Consider the following 15,848-nt stretch of genomic DNA (forward strand, 5'->3'; position numbering starts at 1 on the left):
GAACGAATAAGTCAACTTGGGAACGCAAACGCGCATGTCACATATACTGGGCGACTCCCACCCTCACTCACGACAGCTCGCTTGGTAGCCATCCGATTTTTCTATCTGGTTCACTGAATGACTGGATATGGTGTATGCTGTATGCTGACACTTTGAACCATGTCTCAAGTAAGTTCGTCAGTATTGACGTATGACTGTATGAATAACTCAGCATATCGTTGTATGTGACCTGACGCTCACAGGTCAGATCTTTCACCTTACTGTGAGACTCGATATACTCAGGTCCCAGTGGCACAGTGAAGAAAGAGTTATTTGTTTAACCTAAATGGATATTTGTTTTGAATTACAAAAATACCCACTTCAGATTAAGTTTTAGCGTCAAACAAATGACCAACGAAACAAACAAAAGCATATACTGATATGTGACCTTGTTCCCTATAGACAGCTTGCCAGGGGCGGTAGGGTAGCCTAGTGGTTAAAGCGTTCGTCGTTACGCCGAAGACCCGCGTGCGATTCCCCTACATGGGTACAATGTGTGAAGCCCACTGTTCTCCGTGTTATAGATGGGTCACGTGATCTACCTTCAATTGTTGGTGATCTATAGCCTGTTTTATATTGTAATGTCCTAATTAGAATATACTTTAAGTCGCATGCTAGTTTTAAATCTCTAACTGTGATATTCTAGTTCTTTTACTGTCCTTCGTAGACAGGTAAGTACACTCTCTCAAAAAAGAAACGCAACCCCTGTTTTTTTTGGTAATGTTTATATCAATTTTAACTGGTTATTACATTTGTATTTTTAAAGATATTGCCATGAAATTTGACATGGTGAACCTTAGGTCAGCACGGTATAAGGTAACAGTTAATGCAGGTCAGTATCGAACTCTCAATTTACGCTAGGGGGCGTTGTCTTCAGTATCTCGTTGTAGAGCCACGAGCTCTAATCACAGCAGTGCACCTCCTCGGAACAGAACGAATCAGACGGCGGATGTTTTCCTGGGGGATTGCTCTCCACTCTTCCTGGAGTGCTGCGGCCAGTTCAACCAACGTGTGCGGTTGTGGTGTACGTGCACGAACACGACGATCCAGCTGGTCCCACAGATGTTCGATAGGATTGATGTCTGGCGATCTGAGGGCCACGGCATCACGTTGACGTTTGAATTCTGTAGGAATGCCACTGTTGCACGAGCTGTATGAGGGCGGGCATTGTCATGTTGAAACAACTCCCTCTGTTGGTCGATTATCGGCAGAAGATGTGGCTGTAAGACGTCATCAATGTACCGTTGTGCCGTCAAATTGCCACGAATGATGACCAAGTCTGACCGTTGGTTGTAAGACATGGCTCCCCATACCATGATGCTTCCCCCTCCAAATCTGTCGACCTGTCGAACGCAGTTCGGTGCAAAACGTTCATTTGCTCGTCTATAGACACGTTGTCTACCGTCACGTCGTTGAAGAAGAAAACGAGACTCGTCACTAAACCAGACTCTTCTCCAGTTTCTGAGGGTCCATCTCCTTACGTTAGTACACCACCTGAGACGTTGGCGTCGATGTTGGCGTTTCAAGAGCAAATTATGAGAGAAAAATTACAAACTACGCGTGCTTTTAAAACCCTCTACATGAACTGTGTTTTCAACGATTTGCACGTGCAACAGGCTTTTAGCATTTTGTACATGACAATTTCGCACTTTCTCAAATAACACGGATACAAAGGTCATCATGTGTGAAAATGGTTCCATTTGGGAGCTTATACTGATCAGATGGGAACGTATTAACAGTATTTTGAAGAAAATTCTAATTTACATTCACCATCTTTATTCTAGAAATGATGTCAGATATTTAGATAGGGGTTGCGTTTCTTTTTTGAGAGAGTGTATGTAAGCTTGTTTTTATTCATGTATACATTTACAAATTTACAACTATCATAGTCACGGTATGGCTGAACGCTCAAGTTAGGTATCGCATGTGAACGCTCAAGTTAGTAAACACTAACTTGAGCGTTCACATGCAATACCTTAGAAGGAACCAACATACTGAGGTGAACGTGACCCATCTATAGTGAGTGAATGAGGTAAAATTTAAAGTCACATCAACTAACATATCTTTACAGAAACGAAAGACTCAACACACAAGGTTTGGGTGGTGTATTAAAAGCGGGATCAATGTATAAGTAGGTATTTCAGGAATTATAAGACAGAAGGAATTCTACCAACCTATTCTTGATGTATATGCAATACATTGAAATCAAATGAGTGAGTGAGTGAGTGAGCGAGTCAAGATTTTAAGTCACATCGGCAGTATTTCAGCCATATCATTACTATTACAAGTTATATATTAAACATTAATATTGGTAAATTATATAAACCTGTCGACGAAGGACATTAAAACAACTAGACTATCACAGACATAAAATTAGAACTAGTAATTAAATTTAAAACATTTTCACCATACATGACAAAACAATATAAAAACAGGCTATAGATCGCCAACAACTGAAGGTAAATCACCAAACTAGGGAGTGAAATGAGATGAATGTGACAAGTAGGTATCAGATCCTATATATGGATCTATAGGATGTTTTCGAGCTGAATGCCTCACACATGACCAGGTTCTTTCTAATTTCAGAAGTACTTAGTAGATACACCAGACGACGGCGGTGACACCTTCACGTCGTTAAACGACAACGGCTTCCTCATGCCCAACTTCCCCGACGGACAAGGTATCGAGGGTGTTCCGTTCTGTGAGAATACGCGACGATGACGTCATAATTTGCACATATCCTAAATCAGGTAACATTAGCTACCATGGAACCTATTACTATTGGTATCTGCTAGGATGCATGTATTCACTAATAAGTCATTTTTGTGGCCATTTTTCATACCTGAAAAATCGATGCATTTGATCATCCGATTTTCAGTCTTAACTGAAAACCAACATAATACGTTTTCCAAGTATACAAAATTTTTATCAAATGCATACCAATAACACTCAAGCCCAACCCACCACACCCACACAAACCCAACTCAAGCCCAACCCACCACACCCACACAAACCCAACTCAAGCCCAACCCACCACACCCACACCAACCCAACACAAGCACAGCCAACCACATCCGCATGAACCCCACTCAAGCCCAGCCCACCACACCAACCCCACTCAAGCTCAGCTCACCACATCTACACCAACCCCACTCAAGCTCAGTCCACCACATCCACACCAACCCCACTCAACCTCAGTCCACCACACCAACACCCACATTAACCCCACTAAAGCCAAGCCCACGACACCCACACCCCCACCAACCCCACTCAAGCCCAACCCACCACACCCACATCAACCCCACTCAAGCCCAACCCACCACACCCACACAAACCTAATTCAAGCCCAGTCCACCACACCCACACACCACTCACTCAAGCCCCCCACCAGACCCCACCCACCAAACCCACCACACCCACACAAACCCCACTCAAGCAAGCCCAGCCCATCACACCCACACCGACCCCACTCAAGCCCAGCCCACCACACCCACACAAACCCCGCTCAAGCCCAGCTCATCACACCCACATCAACTCCACTCAAGCCCAGCCCACCACACCCACACAAACCCCACTCAAGCCCAGCCTATCACAGCCACACCAACCCCACTCTATCACATTCACATCAATTCCACTCAAACCCATCCTTTAAAAAACCAAACTAATTCCACTCAAGCCCATCTGCTCCTTAAATAAAAAGTTTGCCTCAATTTGATCAGCCCAACACAAACATTTGGTGTTGTGATGAGATGATGTTTTAATGATAAGCATTCATCCTTCAAATGGGTACAGTGTCTGGAGTTCCCAGACGTGATATTGCTGGAATATTGCTAAAAGCGGCGTAAAACCCAACTCACTCACTCACTAATCATTCAAAATTATTTGCTAACATCTTGTTTAATTTGACAACCCGTGTAGATCCAGGTTAAAACTGGTCTTCAGTATCCCATGCTTGTCGTAAGAGGCGACTAACTGGTTCGGGTGGTCAAACTCGCTGACACAATGGCATCCCAGTTACGTAGATCGATGTCCATGCTGTTGATCATAGGATTGTTTGGTGCACACTCGACTATTGTCAGACCGCCGCCATATACCTGGGATATGCGCTGTTAAACAACAAACTGAAAGTTCAGTTTGAAACAATTAAACAAATATGAGCATTCTGTCTTGGGGCATCACAGTACAGGTGTGGTCAAGATGCTGGTGCCTGATATACGTTATATTTTCTCGATAAATGATGCAGATCCGTGAGTTCATAAAATTGCCCTTATCATGCATCTCTCTTACGATCCAGTTGATACTGGTTTGTCACGTGACTTCCCTCTCTCCAGGAACCCACTGGGTGTGGGAAATTACTAGAGAGCTCCTCACAGGGGAGATAACCAACGATGACATCACGATGAGCCAGACCTTCATGGAAATGGGGTCAGAGGAGAGATATGCCGACCTCCCGTCTCCCAGGATCCTCAACTCCCATTTGCTGATGAAACATCTGCCAGATGACGTGCGTAATAAGAAAATAAAAGTCATCACTGTTCTACGAAACCCAAAGGACATAGCGGTCTCTTTTATAACTTCGTGAAAATGATTCCATTTGCCAAATACAAAGGGGAGTTTAAGAACTTTTTGCGACCACTATTTCAAGGAAAGTGTGAGTACCGTTCTATCTGTGATCATCTACAAAGGCTAAACTTTCCTACAATCCTTCTTCATCTGTGTTTCATATTTTTTATATTCTTCCTTTCTGTCAAAAATCTTTCTTGTAATTCTTCGTTTTGTAAGCAGTAAGTGCATACATGAATATGATACATTTTCGTTTAAGGCCACTTTGAATGGTGTTTCAAACATATATGTTTGCTCTGTTCCAAGAGCTTTGGGGCAGTGGGGTAACCTAGCAGTGGTCAAAGCGTTCGCTCGTCACGCTGAAAAATGGGTTCGATAAACCACATGGGTACAATGTGTGAAGCCCATTTCTGGTATCCCCCACCGTGATATTGCTGGAATATTGCAAAAAGAGGCATAAAACTAAACTCACTCACTTACCAAAGAGCTTTCTCTTAAAATCCTTATTCCTGTGATCGTCCTTAACCATAACCGCTGTCCGATCTGAAAATAAGCGTTTCGCAGCTTTGAACGGTGATTTGGTAGTGAGCTTAGTCCTAGTAATGAGTAGTCTTCTTGTATCCTCATTACCACAAATGGGCGGTGGGGTAGCCTAGTGGTTAAAGCGTTGGCTCGTCACACGTTGGCTCGATTCCCCACATGGGCGCAATGTGTGAAGCCCATTTCTGGTGTCCTCCGCCGTGATATTGCTGGAATATTGCTAAAAGCGGCGTAAAACTAAACTCAGTCAGTCAGTCAGTCATTACCACAAATACTTCTTTTAATAATTCCTACTTTAAGCATTCTTTCCTCTATTCTTTTTTTATAGTTATGTATGAATCATGGATGGACTATGTTCTTGACTGGGAGCTGGTGAAGAAGACCAGTCCTGATCAGCCAGTGTTGACACTGTTCTACGAAGACATTAAGCAGGTGCGAGGGATGGCAATTGTTGTTTAATGCTGCAGTTTGTAATATTACACCCACAAACGGCGGCAATGTAAGTAATCACGTTTTGGAAGAAAATGTACGGGAACGCATTCTAAGTGGATCACGCTATGATCAACCATTGTGACAGTAAGCCACTATTTGTGACAATTTGCGGTTTGCTGGGGATCGACTCTGACCGTGAACGGCGCAACACGTGAATCCGTTAGAAAGGTAAATTGGGGGCAACACGTAGATACGTTAGACACGTATCATGGGGCAGCACATATGGATCTTATTCAGGTATGTTGGGGCAACACGTAGGCACGTATCTTGGGACAGCACATACAGAACTTATTCAGGTATGTTGGGGCAACATGGAGATACGTTAGGCACGTATTTTGCGGCAACACGTAGAGACCTTAGTCAGGAACCCTGAGGAAGCACGTAGACACGTTTGACACATATATTAGGGGAAGCTTATACAGTTTTTATTCAAGCTTCCTGGGGCAACTCGTAGACACGTTTGACATGTATCTTTCGGCAGTACGTACAGACCGTAGCCAGGTATCTTGGGGAACACGTAGTGACGTTGGTCAGGTTTGTCGAGGGAAGATTTGGAAACATGAAGCAGTTATGAGTGATACACTTAATGAGCAAGTCAAGATGTTGTGAGGCAAGTTTCTCTCGTAATGTACTACCCATCAAAAGTTTTGACTCACTTAAAACACTCACTATATGATGTGTGTGTGTGTGTGTGTATATATATATATATATATACATATATATGATTACATCGAAGATGAATTTCTCCACTAACTAAGTGGCTACAGTTCCACTAGTGAGTCTAAACTTTTGATGGGTAGTATATGTGCAGGTTTGATGAGGCAACACGTGGAAACATTAACGTGTGTCCAGGCAACACCCAAATGCACTTTACGTATATGTGAAAAACGAGTTTACCCTACTTCAGGATCAGATGCGAGAGATGAAGAGGATATGTGAGTTCCTGGGTGTAGAGAGAACGGATGACTTCCTGTCCAAAGTCTGCGACAACACAACTATGGCAGCAATGAGGACTCACAAGTACAAGAAAAATAATGCAACAGGCGTTTTCAGAAAAGGTATAGATGAGATGCACCCATACCCTGTTTTCGTAAGTCATGTCATGCATTCCTTAGCCAACACCTTGGACACTTCGGTTTTGCTGCTCATGATAAATCGTTTTTTACATACTTGAGACAAAGGGAGACTATTTTTCAAAAAGTGCAAGATCTTTGAAGGAATGTCAGAGACCGATAAAACACATCCTCTTAACGTCTCCTACCCTGCAAAACATTCCGGAGAACGACCAGGGGTCGTTCCCGTTGGTGTAAGTGCAGTGCTACTACATGTGGCTTAGAAGTTGATACCGGTCAGTGGCTTAAAAGTCACGTGTAAAGCTTTGGTTTTATGTAAAAGGCTGATGCAGGTCAGTGACCTGGTTGTAAGTAAAGTATGTATGTAAAACTTCCAACCTAAACATTTTATTCTTTCCAGGTGGAGTAGGTGACTGGAAGAACTGGTTCACTGTCGCCCAGAACGAGTGGTTTGATCAGTTCTACCAGGAGAAGATGACCGACTGCCCCCTTCGGTTCAAATACTCACTGTGATTTACTGACTCAGTACATTAGCCGAACATACCATCATAGGTTTCAGGAAGGCCTTTGGAAACAATTCTACACAGCGGATCGCGCACCTCACACGACCGTGAGCTTCAGGAGGAAATCATTAATCTGACATGATGGATTTCAATTATGTTGACTCTGTACAAAGGCCAATAATATAACACTGACTACGCACGTTGAATTTTTGTCTCTTTATTGTGACACAAAGTTACAGTTGTTATTGTGAATGTCACTGTACCAGCTTAAATGCACCAGGGACGCTTCATGCTTCTTTTAGTAATAATACTCCAAGTATATCATGAGAAAAATATGTTGAACATCACTGCTTTACTATATGTCATAATTTCTAATCATCATTGCTTCTGATAGACAGTGGAGAAAGATGAAAAGGTGAAGTTTTTCTTAGCCATATTCCGTTTCCATCATGGCATCTGAGCTTCATGTGGAGAAAATCCCAAATTAAGTAATGTTCTGCTTTTTGCACCAACAACGATATATACATTCATTGACAAATTGTGGAAGTTATTAATCCTATCCAAACCATGCTTTTGAAGAACACTTAGTGTATATGTAGGACAGATTGTAATTGTAGCCAGTAAAATTGTTACCTTTTCCAAGAAAATAGTTCCTGTTCTGGTAACTCTCATGTGCTCTTCGCGTGGTCCCTACTGCTGGGTCCTGTCTTCAAAGGGTTTGTGTGCACCGAGAAAAGGAGGAACAGAGCATAAGAGAGTGGGAAAATACACAACAGTCACTACTGTATACCCACCTCCAGCTGTCCAATCCAAATCTGTCAACTTCAAGAACACAACACTGTGTGTGACGTTTCCCCCTACTGCACCAAACCCTCGAAGACCCGGGTCAGAATTGATCGTCAGCAACCCCTGCTCCCTATTCGTAAGAGGCGACTTACGGGATCGGGTGGTGAGACTCGCTGACTTCCTTGACACAAGTCATCGTATTTTAATTGTATTGATTGATGCTCATGATATTGATCACTGGATTGCCTGGTCCAGACTCGATTAATTACAGACCGCCACCATGTAACTGAAGCATTGCTGAATGCGGCGTTAAACAACAACCAACCAACCAACCCTTCTGCACCACACCTGTCCCCTGTCTTCAGCGAAACGCAATGTGAAGTGTGAGTCGCTACATGACACGCAACACTTTATAGTGTGTTTCACTCAAAGGTTTCGACTTCTCGCATTAAGATTATATTTAACAGCCTACATGTCAGCGCAGTGTGTTTGACACAGCAAGAAAATAAAAACAATTTCACCACATAACAATAATTAACAGTAATGGAGATGTCAAGTTTCGACTCTTATTGAGGTAGATGTACCCAGAAAAGTCGGACAAGCAAATATTTACACAAGAAGTTACATGAAATTAAATATATGCCAATGTATGCAAATGAAGCACCGTTTATAGTTAGCTAAATTGATTCGTTCACTCACAATACCAGAACGTTTTCTGACAAATCTTTCATCAGGAAAAGAAAATGGGAAGGAAAGGAGACTGTTTACTCTGAAATGTCTCCACAAAAATGTCCCGACATGTGTTTTGAAAGTCTGATTACGATTGGAGAGCAATATCCACAATTATGTACTATATATTTTTACTTCGACTCCATAACCCCACTTTATATAAAGGACCGTCAGATGTTTCCCTCTGGAATATTATGGCTTTTCAAGTGGATGTGACAGCCAGCCCTTGGATAGAGCTTATTATGGCTGTGATCAGGGTATTTCTACATATCCTGTATTTAAGCCTATTTGCATCTCCAATGTTTGTTAGCTGTGTTCGCTGCTCATATAAAAAATGTACTACAATTTCGTTGAAAATGATCTTATTGCAGTATTGATAATGCATTATTACTACGAAAGCTCTGGATCAACATCCACTAGAAACGTATGTATCCTAACCTGATCCACTGCAGTATCAATACGTTTTCCTCTTCAGAAACAACAACAGAATTTGAAATAAGGTTTCGTCATTCCGATTTCTGTTGCATCAGAAAGAAAATATTCCTTAAATGAATTATTTGAAATAAAAACGCAAACAATGTGAAACGTTGGCAATAAAGTCCTGTATTTATTTAGCACAATGTGGTGCGGTGGCCATTTGATGGTGGCTGATCAAAGACAAGCATTGATCTCCCGGTACTTGTCTAATACAGACCGAAAGTCTAAATAAGCAATACTTGTTTACATACAAACACACGCGTGTGCGCAAAGAAAAGGGAAAGCATGTCCTAACGTGTCATGTCAATATCTCTCATGTAATTTGTCACAGATTTGATAAACCTTAAACAGGTGTAAGTAATCTCTTAAGACCTGTACCGAATCGGGGTTTTCTACCACATTACGATTATACGCCACGAATACAAGCAGAATATTGTTAAAAGCGTTGTTTCAACTGAACCTCCTCACAAAGCCCCCTTCTCACCCCACATCATCCCAGCCGTTACGACCACCTCTGTACATTACGCAAAGTAATGGGTCCAAAGATGAGGAGAAACAATGCCGTGTAATAAAGTGGTGATGCCCAATATATTTATGCGGTGATAATACTGGAATATTACTAAACGCGGCACAAAACCTCCCTTACATATCTAAGCTTTATATAGCTCGTATATAACTCACATATTTACGTGAGTGAGAAAGGCTTTACCCTGCTTTTAGCAGTATTCCAGCAATATCACGGCGGGGAACACCAGAAATGGGCTTCACACAGTGTACCCATGTGGGGAATCGAACCCGGGTTGTTGTTGTTACTAGAGGACGCTTTAACCATTGGGCTCCCCGCCGCCCCATGTAGATATTTAAGCTTTATATAGCTCGCACTTAATTTACTTTAATTCCAGTTTGTCCCAGCTGAGGCTTGTGGTTTGTCAAAAGTATTTATGCAATGTAATAAAGCAGTGATGCCGAGGATGCTTCCATCACGATATACCTGGATTATTGTTAGTGGCTGAAAAGCTGTCTTATATATTTAGGCTGGTGTACCAAAGATTTATTGACACATCCATTTCTTTGTGTCACAATGAAACAAAGATCAAGGCTATATTCAGCTTCATATTATGGGACTTGGAGTAGAATCAAAATAATGGTAACTCATCATATCAGATTAAAGATTTCCTCATCCAGCACTGCTGGCACAGTCGTATAAGGTTCACAATCCCAAAGTCGTTCCTAAAAGCTTTGATCGTAGTAGGCTGGGTAAAAGTACAGGCTCGGTAAATCACAGCGTGTACTTAAACTGAAGGGGGCAGTCGGCCATCCTTTCCTGGTAGAGCCGATCCCACCACTCGTTCTGGGCGACAGTGAACCAGTTCTTCCAGCCACCAACTCCACCTGGAAAGAAAAATATTTAGGTTGGACTTTTACTTTGCTGATTTTTACATCAAACCAAAGTTCTACTTGCGACCTTTAAGACATTGGCATGTCTCAGACTTCTAACAGACCCTTGAAAAAAACAAGTTTCCGTGCAGACATTGGCATAATACCCTGGACTCGCATGTCGACTTTTAAGCCATGGAGTTACATGTAAAGTTTTACACCATGCAGCATTTGAAGCCACTGAAGCATCAGGCTTTAACATACATCTGTGGACATTATATTGACCCCACCAAGAACTCATGGAGCTCCAGGAGATGTTGAGATAATTTGTTTTACTGGTCTCACACACGTCTTCATATGTGTGGCACTTTGCAGAAAGTACTTCTCATGAACAGCAAACCTTATTGCCCAAGGTGTTGGCTAATTTATACATGCCTTGACAAGACCTAGCAAAATGGTCATAACTCATTCAAACCTTTTCTAAACACTTTAGCTCCACTATCGTCCGGCTTCTTGCGAGTGCTCATGGATGCAATAGTTGTGTTGTCGCAGACTTTGGACAGGAAGTCATCCGTCCTCTCTACACCCAGGAACTCACAAATCCTCCTCATCTCTCGCATCTGATCCTGAACGGACATCAAGTTGAATATTTACATCTCAAACTTCTTGTCATTATTTATGATCTTATAACCCAGACTGATCCTTGGAAGCGTCATTTCATCTTGATTTGTTTGTTGCCCCGAGATACCTGCTTAATGTGTAATTGAGTTGTCCCCATATACCTGCTCAGCGTGTCCACGAGTTGCCCCCTTACTCTTGCTTAATGTATGCACACGTTGCCCCCACATACCTGCTTTATCTCTACATGTTGTCCCCATTTTCCTGCTTAATAGCATCACGTGATGCCTGGATATATCTGCTTAATATGTCCACGCCCCAAAACAAGTTCCTTATACTCAATGCTTTTATGCTGAAATACTGCTGCCTGAAGCATTCATGAAAATTATGGCAAGAAAGTGTTGTCCATCTCACCTCCTTAATGTCTTCGTAGAAGAGAGTCAGCACAGGCAGATCAGGATTGTCTTTTTTCACTTGCTCCCAGTCGAGAACGTAGTCCATCCACGAGCCATAGATAACTGTAACAAAAGAAAAGACTAATGAAAAAATGCCTAATGATAACACGAACATTACAGGAAGTAAGCTCTTGGAACAGAACTCAGGGCTGTAACACGGTTCAAAGCGATGTTTATATTCCTCCTCAAACAGATGTAATGTACGCTCATCCACTCACAAATTTAAAGACTATCACAGAGATCATCAAATAAATCACCATTCCAAGAGACCATCAACGAAATCGTATATTTCACATCACTATTCAAACTATACTTGCCACGCTCCACTCACTTAATGCAGGATTACAGGACAAATTATCTCGAGCGGAAAGATTGTAAGAATAATGCTCTTGGGCTAAGACCTGATTCTACAGCTTTCACGCAATTCAATGCGTTAACACATGTATAATAGAATATACTCATATCTTTCTACGTGTGGAAATATTATGTGTATTCAACCACTCGGAAAACAAAGAATTACAAGAAAGATTTTACAAGAAGGATTATAAGATACATGAGCACATAGGACTATTTAAAGGTAAAGGATTACAAGAAGATAACTATTTATAGATGATCACAGACAGAACGGTACTTACACTTTCCCTGAAAGAAGGGTCGCAGATAGTTCTTCCACTCCCCTTTGTAGTTGATAAATGGAATCGTTCTCAAGAAGTTATAGAGAGAAACAGCTACATCTTTTGGATTTCTTAGAACATAGATGATTTTTATTTTCTTATTACGAACGTCATCTGGCAGATGTTTCATCAGCAAATGGGTGTTGAGGAACCTGGGAGACGGGAGGTCGGCATACTTCTCCTCTGGCACCATTTCCACGAAGGCTTGTCCCTTTGTGACGTCATCGTCAATTATCTTCCCTGCGAGGAGCTCTCTTGCTATTTCAAAGACCCAGTGGGTTCCTAGAGAGAGAGTCAAACTTTTATGCTATGGGTCGGTTTTGAACCTACGGATATGCATCAGTTATCAAGGAAAATACAAAGATGGGCTTAAGTGGGATGTAATATTTAGTCACTGGATGGGCTTTAAGTGAGGGCACTTAAGTAGTATAAATTCTTGTACAAAAAGAAACAGCTAGAATTTCTGCTACCAAAGTGCAATCCCAACGATAACATTGAAAAGGCACTGTGGAGTCTCTGGAGTATATGTTTCAGTAAAGATGATGATCAAATACAGGCACCATTGTAGTTGAAATGTCAAAAAAGGTTACTTATTGGTAAAGATATGAGTCATACTTGATACCAAATGAAATAAATCTAATTATACCTGATTTAGGATAGGTTGAAATTAGGATGTCATCGTCGCGTATTTTCACAGAACGTACACGGTCGATGCCGATTCCCTCGGGGAAGTTGGGAAGAGGGAAGCCATTGTCGTTTACGAGCGTGGCGGTGTCACCGCCGTCGTCCACTACTTCCACTATCTGTTTCTGAAGGGAGAGAGAACCAAGTCATGTGTGAGGTATTCAGCTCAAAAACATAGGACCCGTGAAGTTCCGGGTAAGAATTGGTCTTCAGCAACCATGCTTGCCGTAAGAGGCGGCTAGCGGGATCGGGTGGTTATCGTATCCCAACTGCGTAGATCGATGATCATGCTGTTGATCACTGGATTGTCTGGTCCAGTCTCGAGTATTTTCATATGGCTGGAATATTGTCACGTTAAATAATAAAAGAACAACAGAAAGACAGGTATTATTCCTTCTGTTTCATAGTTCCTCAAATATAATAGTCGCATTTATCTCACATTGATGTATTGGAAATATTTCACCAAAACCTGCTTAACATCTGATATTACTCCTAAAAGTTTGATCGATCACTGCTCAGGTATAAAGTTGGGACAGAGGGAAAGTAAGGTCGATCCGATCTGACATCAACAGTAACGATACCTGATTATCTTGATGCATAGATTACAAGCATTAAATATCTTCACACTTTTGTGAAAAAGGATATATATCGCTTTTTGAAACAGCTTAGTTATATTGAATTAACAAAACATGTTTCAAGGTGCAAACTGTAAAATAGTATTATTTCACTGTTCTCCGTATTACAGGTAGGTGACTTTCACCTCAGTAGGTTGCTTGTGTATCCTCTTTCTGCTCTGTGACAGGTGAACGCCCAAGTTACATTCACCCTCAAGGGGGTTGAAGTATTGTAAAATTAGTGTCCTCCTGAGAGGATACGGAAGTCCCAAAATTTTCAAAGTCAATTTAAACTTAACAGAATGTTTAAACGTAGTATTCGTGTTATTTTAATTTGGCTAAGATTTCTTACAATCGCCAGCAGCTGAAGGGATGGTGTAAATCCAACTAGAGTCCAGGCAGGTAGCAAAGGTACTGTAAGTCCCCATGGTCCCTAGTATGGTGATCTACCTTCTGTTGTTGTTTTTTATATTGTATTGTCCAAAAAGTGTTATTAGTTTTAACTTTCCACACTAGTTTTAATTTGAATTTTGATATTCTAGTTGATTTATTGTCCTTCGTCGACAGGTGTTTATAATATATCTACTAGTATATTCCATTTCAATGTCACATATGTTCTCATCACGATATGGTTGCAATATTGCCGATATGACGTTAAATAATAACTCACTCACTCATTCACCCAAGTTACATTCAGGTTTATTATTGAACGTTACAGTCAGCAGTATATCTGCTTTGTCATCGTAGTCTGCCAAAAAAGCTACCAGGCAAGCTGTAACAAGGTCGCCGTGATTGCTATTACGTGACAACGCTCACATATCAGTTTGTTTTGCCGGTTTTCTATTCAACGCTAATGCGTACTATTTCTTCGTTTTGTGTAAATCATAAACATTCATATAGGTTAAAACAAATAACCTTATTTCACTGTGCCACAGGGGCCTAACCGTAATCGATTCTCTTATCAACATGAAAACTATTAACATGTGTATCAGGTCACAGTGACACACACAACGATATGAGTCATGTTTACGGTCGTATATCAATGCTGAAGAACTGACCTGAGACATTGTGTCCGCATACAAGTCTACAGTATATCCAGTGAGAGGGCAGTTGGATCCAGACACAAGATCGGATAGCTACCAGGGGAGCTGTCAGCAGTGCAGTGAGGGTGGGGGTCGCCCAGTATCCGTTATATGCATGCATGTGTTGCCTAGTTGTCCTACTCGAGTTATCTGTGAGTGACATACATATTGTACAATGGGATTCCTGCTGCGATTGAGAAGTTATGGTAGGAGACTGAGAACATTTTCTGACAGATATTTGATCAGGAAGGAGACTGTCTGCTCTGTATCTAAAATGCTCTCTACAAAAATGTCCCAACATGTTTTTGAAAGTCTGATTACGATAGGATAACAATATCTACAATTTTATATTTTTACTATACTAGCCACATAAAGAAACTGTGCATTGTCAAAATATTATCCCAGTTGATAAGTACGATAACAATGTCAAAGGTACATATAAACTTTAATGGAGGGATCATGAGACCATAACAAGTCGGGAGAATTTCAATTGAAAAGTCAATCACAATGACGTCACGAGTCCACAAGCGGGACAGGGGTCAAACGACCATGTCACAAGCTCAATAACGGGTATGTCCACCATCGGCATTGAGAACAGCAGTGCATCGACGACGCATAGAGCCTATCAAACGTGCAAGGAAGGCTTGTGGGATGTCACGCCAGATTCTCTCAAGTTCTGTTGCAAGGTCAAGGACGTTATCTGGCGGATGAGGAAGACGCGTAGACGTCGATCCATCTCGTCCCAAACATGCTCTATCGGGGAGAGATCCGGTGAATTTGCAGGCCAAGGCAGTAAGTCAACGTTGTGGTGTTGCAAGAAATCCATAGCAACCCTTGCCGTATGAGGGCGGGCATTGTCCTGTTGGAAAGGAGTTCTTTGGCGTGCTGTTATTCCACCCCAAATCATCACGGAAACACCACCACCACCAAAGCGATTCCTCTCCAAGACACAGGCCTGTGCATAACGTTCTCCCACGCGTCTATAGGCACGTTGACGTCCATCACTATGGGAAATGTCAAACCTGGACTCATCTGTAAAAACAACATTTCTCCACCAAAACAAGGGTCTGCGGACATGATTTCGGCACCACATTCAGCGAGCTTGTCGATGACGTTGTGTCAGGATAGACCGTATGGCGGGA

General features: G+C 41.8%; 2 protein-coding genes across 5 annotated transcripts in view; one reads left to right on the forward strand and one right to left on the reverse strand.

Moving 5' to 3' along the window:
* The window catches only part of LOC124283834 (sulfotransferase 1A1-like), a 25,525-nt gene continuing 9,677 nt past the window's right edge, over positions 1-15,848 (forward strand). Inside the window, exons 1-6 of one of the 3 annotated variants that reach the window (XM_046719864.1) lie at positions 2-168; positions 2,626-2,789; positions 4,371-4,690; positions 5,471-5,574; positions 6,542-6,692; positions 7,108-7,409. In XM_046719864.1, coding sequence (XP_046575820.1) covers positions 4,624-4,690; positions 5,471-5,574; positions 6,542-6,692; positions 7,108-7,220 — 435 coding nt within the window. In that variant the 5' untranslated portion in view covers positions 2-168; positions 2,626-2,789; positions 4,371-4,623 and the 3' untranslated portion in view covers positions 7,221-7,409. Of the gene's footprint in view, positions 169-2,625; positions 2,790-4,370; positions 4,691-5,470; positions 5,575-6,541; positions 6,693-7,107; positions 7,410-15,848 lie in introns of those variants that run through there. The other 2 variants (XM_046719863.1, XM_046719861.1) reach the window with 2 other exon arrangements.
* Positions 9,309-15,848, reverse strand: part of LOC124283830 (sulfotransferase 1A2-like) — a 19,028-nt gene continuing 12,488 nt past the window's right edge. Inside the window, exons 1-6 of one of the 2 annotated variants that reach the window (XM_046719857.1) lie at positions 14,683-14,873; positions 12,973-13,135; positions 12,288-12,608; positions 11,612-11,715; positions 11,055-11,205; positions 9,309-10,594 (exon numbers count right to left, since the gene is read on the reverse strand). In XM_046719857.1, the coding sequence (XP_046575813.1) occupies positions 10,482-10,594; positions 11,055-11,205; positions 11,612-11,715; positions 12,288-12,608; positions 12,973-13,135; positions 14,683-14,691 (861 nt within the window). In that variant the 5' untranslated portion in view covers positions 14,692-14,873 and the 3' untranslated portion in view covers positions 9,309-10,481. Of the gene's footprint in view, positions 10,595-11,054; positions 11,206-11,611; positions 11,716-12,287; positions 12,609-12,972; positions 13,136-14,682; positions 14,874-15,848 lie in introns of those variants that run through there. The other variant, XM_046719858.1, reaches the window with a different exon arrangement.

Source organism: Haliotis rubra, unplaced genomic scaffold (assembly GCF_003918875.1).
Source record: "Haliotis rubra isolate DU_JTF1 unplaced genomic scaffold, ASM391887v1 Scf322, whole genome shotgun sequence".
In the NCBI taxonomy this organism is placed as follows: domain Eukaryota; kingdom Metazoa; phylum Mollusca; class Gastropoda; order Lepetellida; family Haliotidae; genus Haliotis; species Haliotis rubra.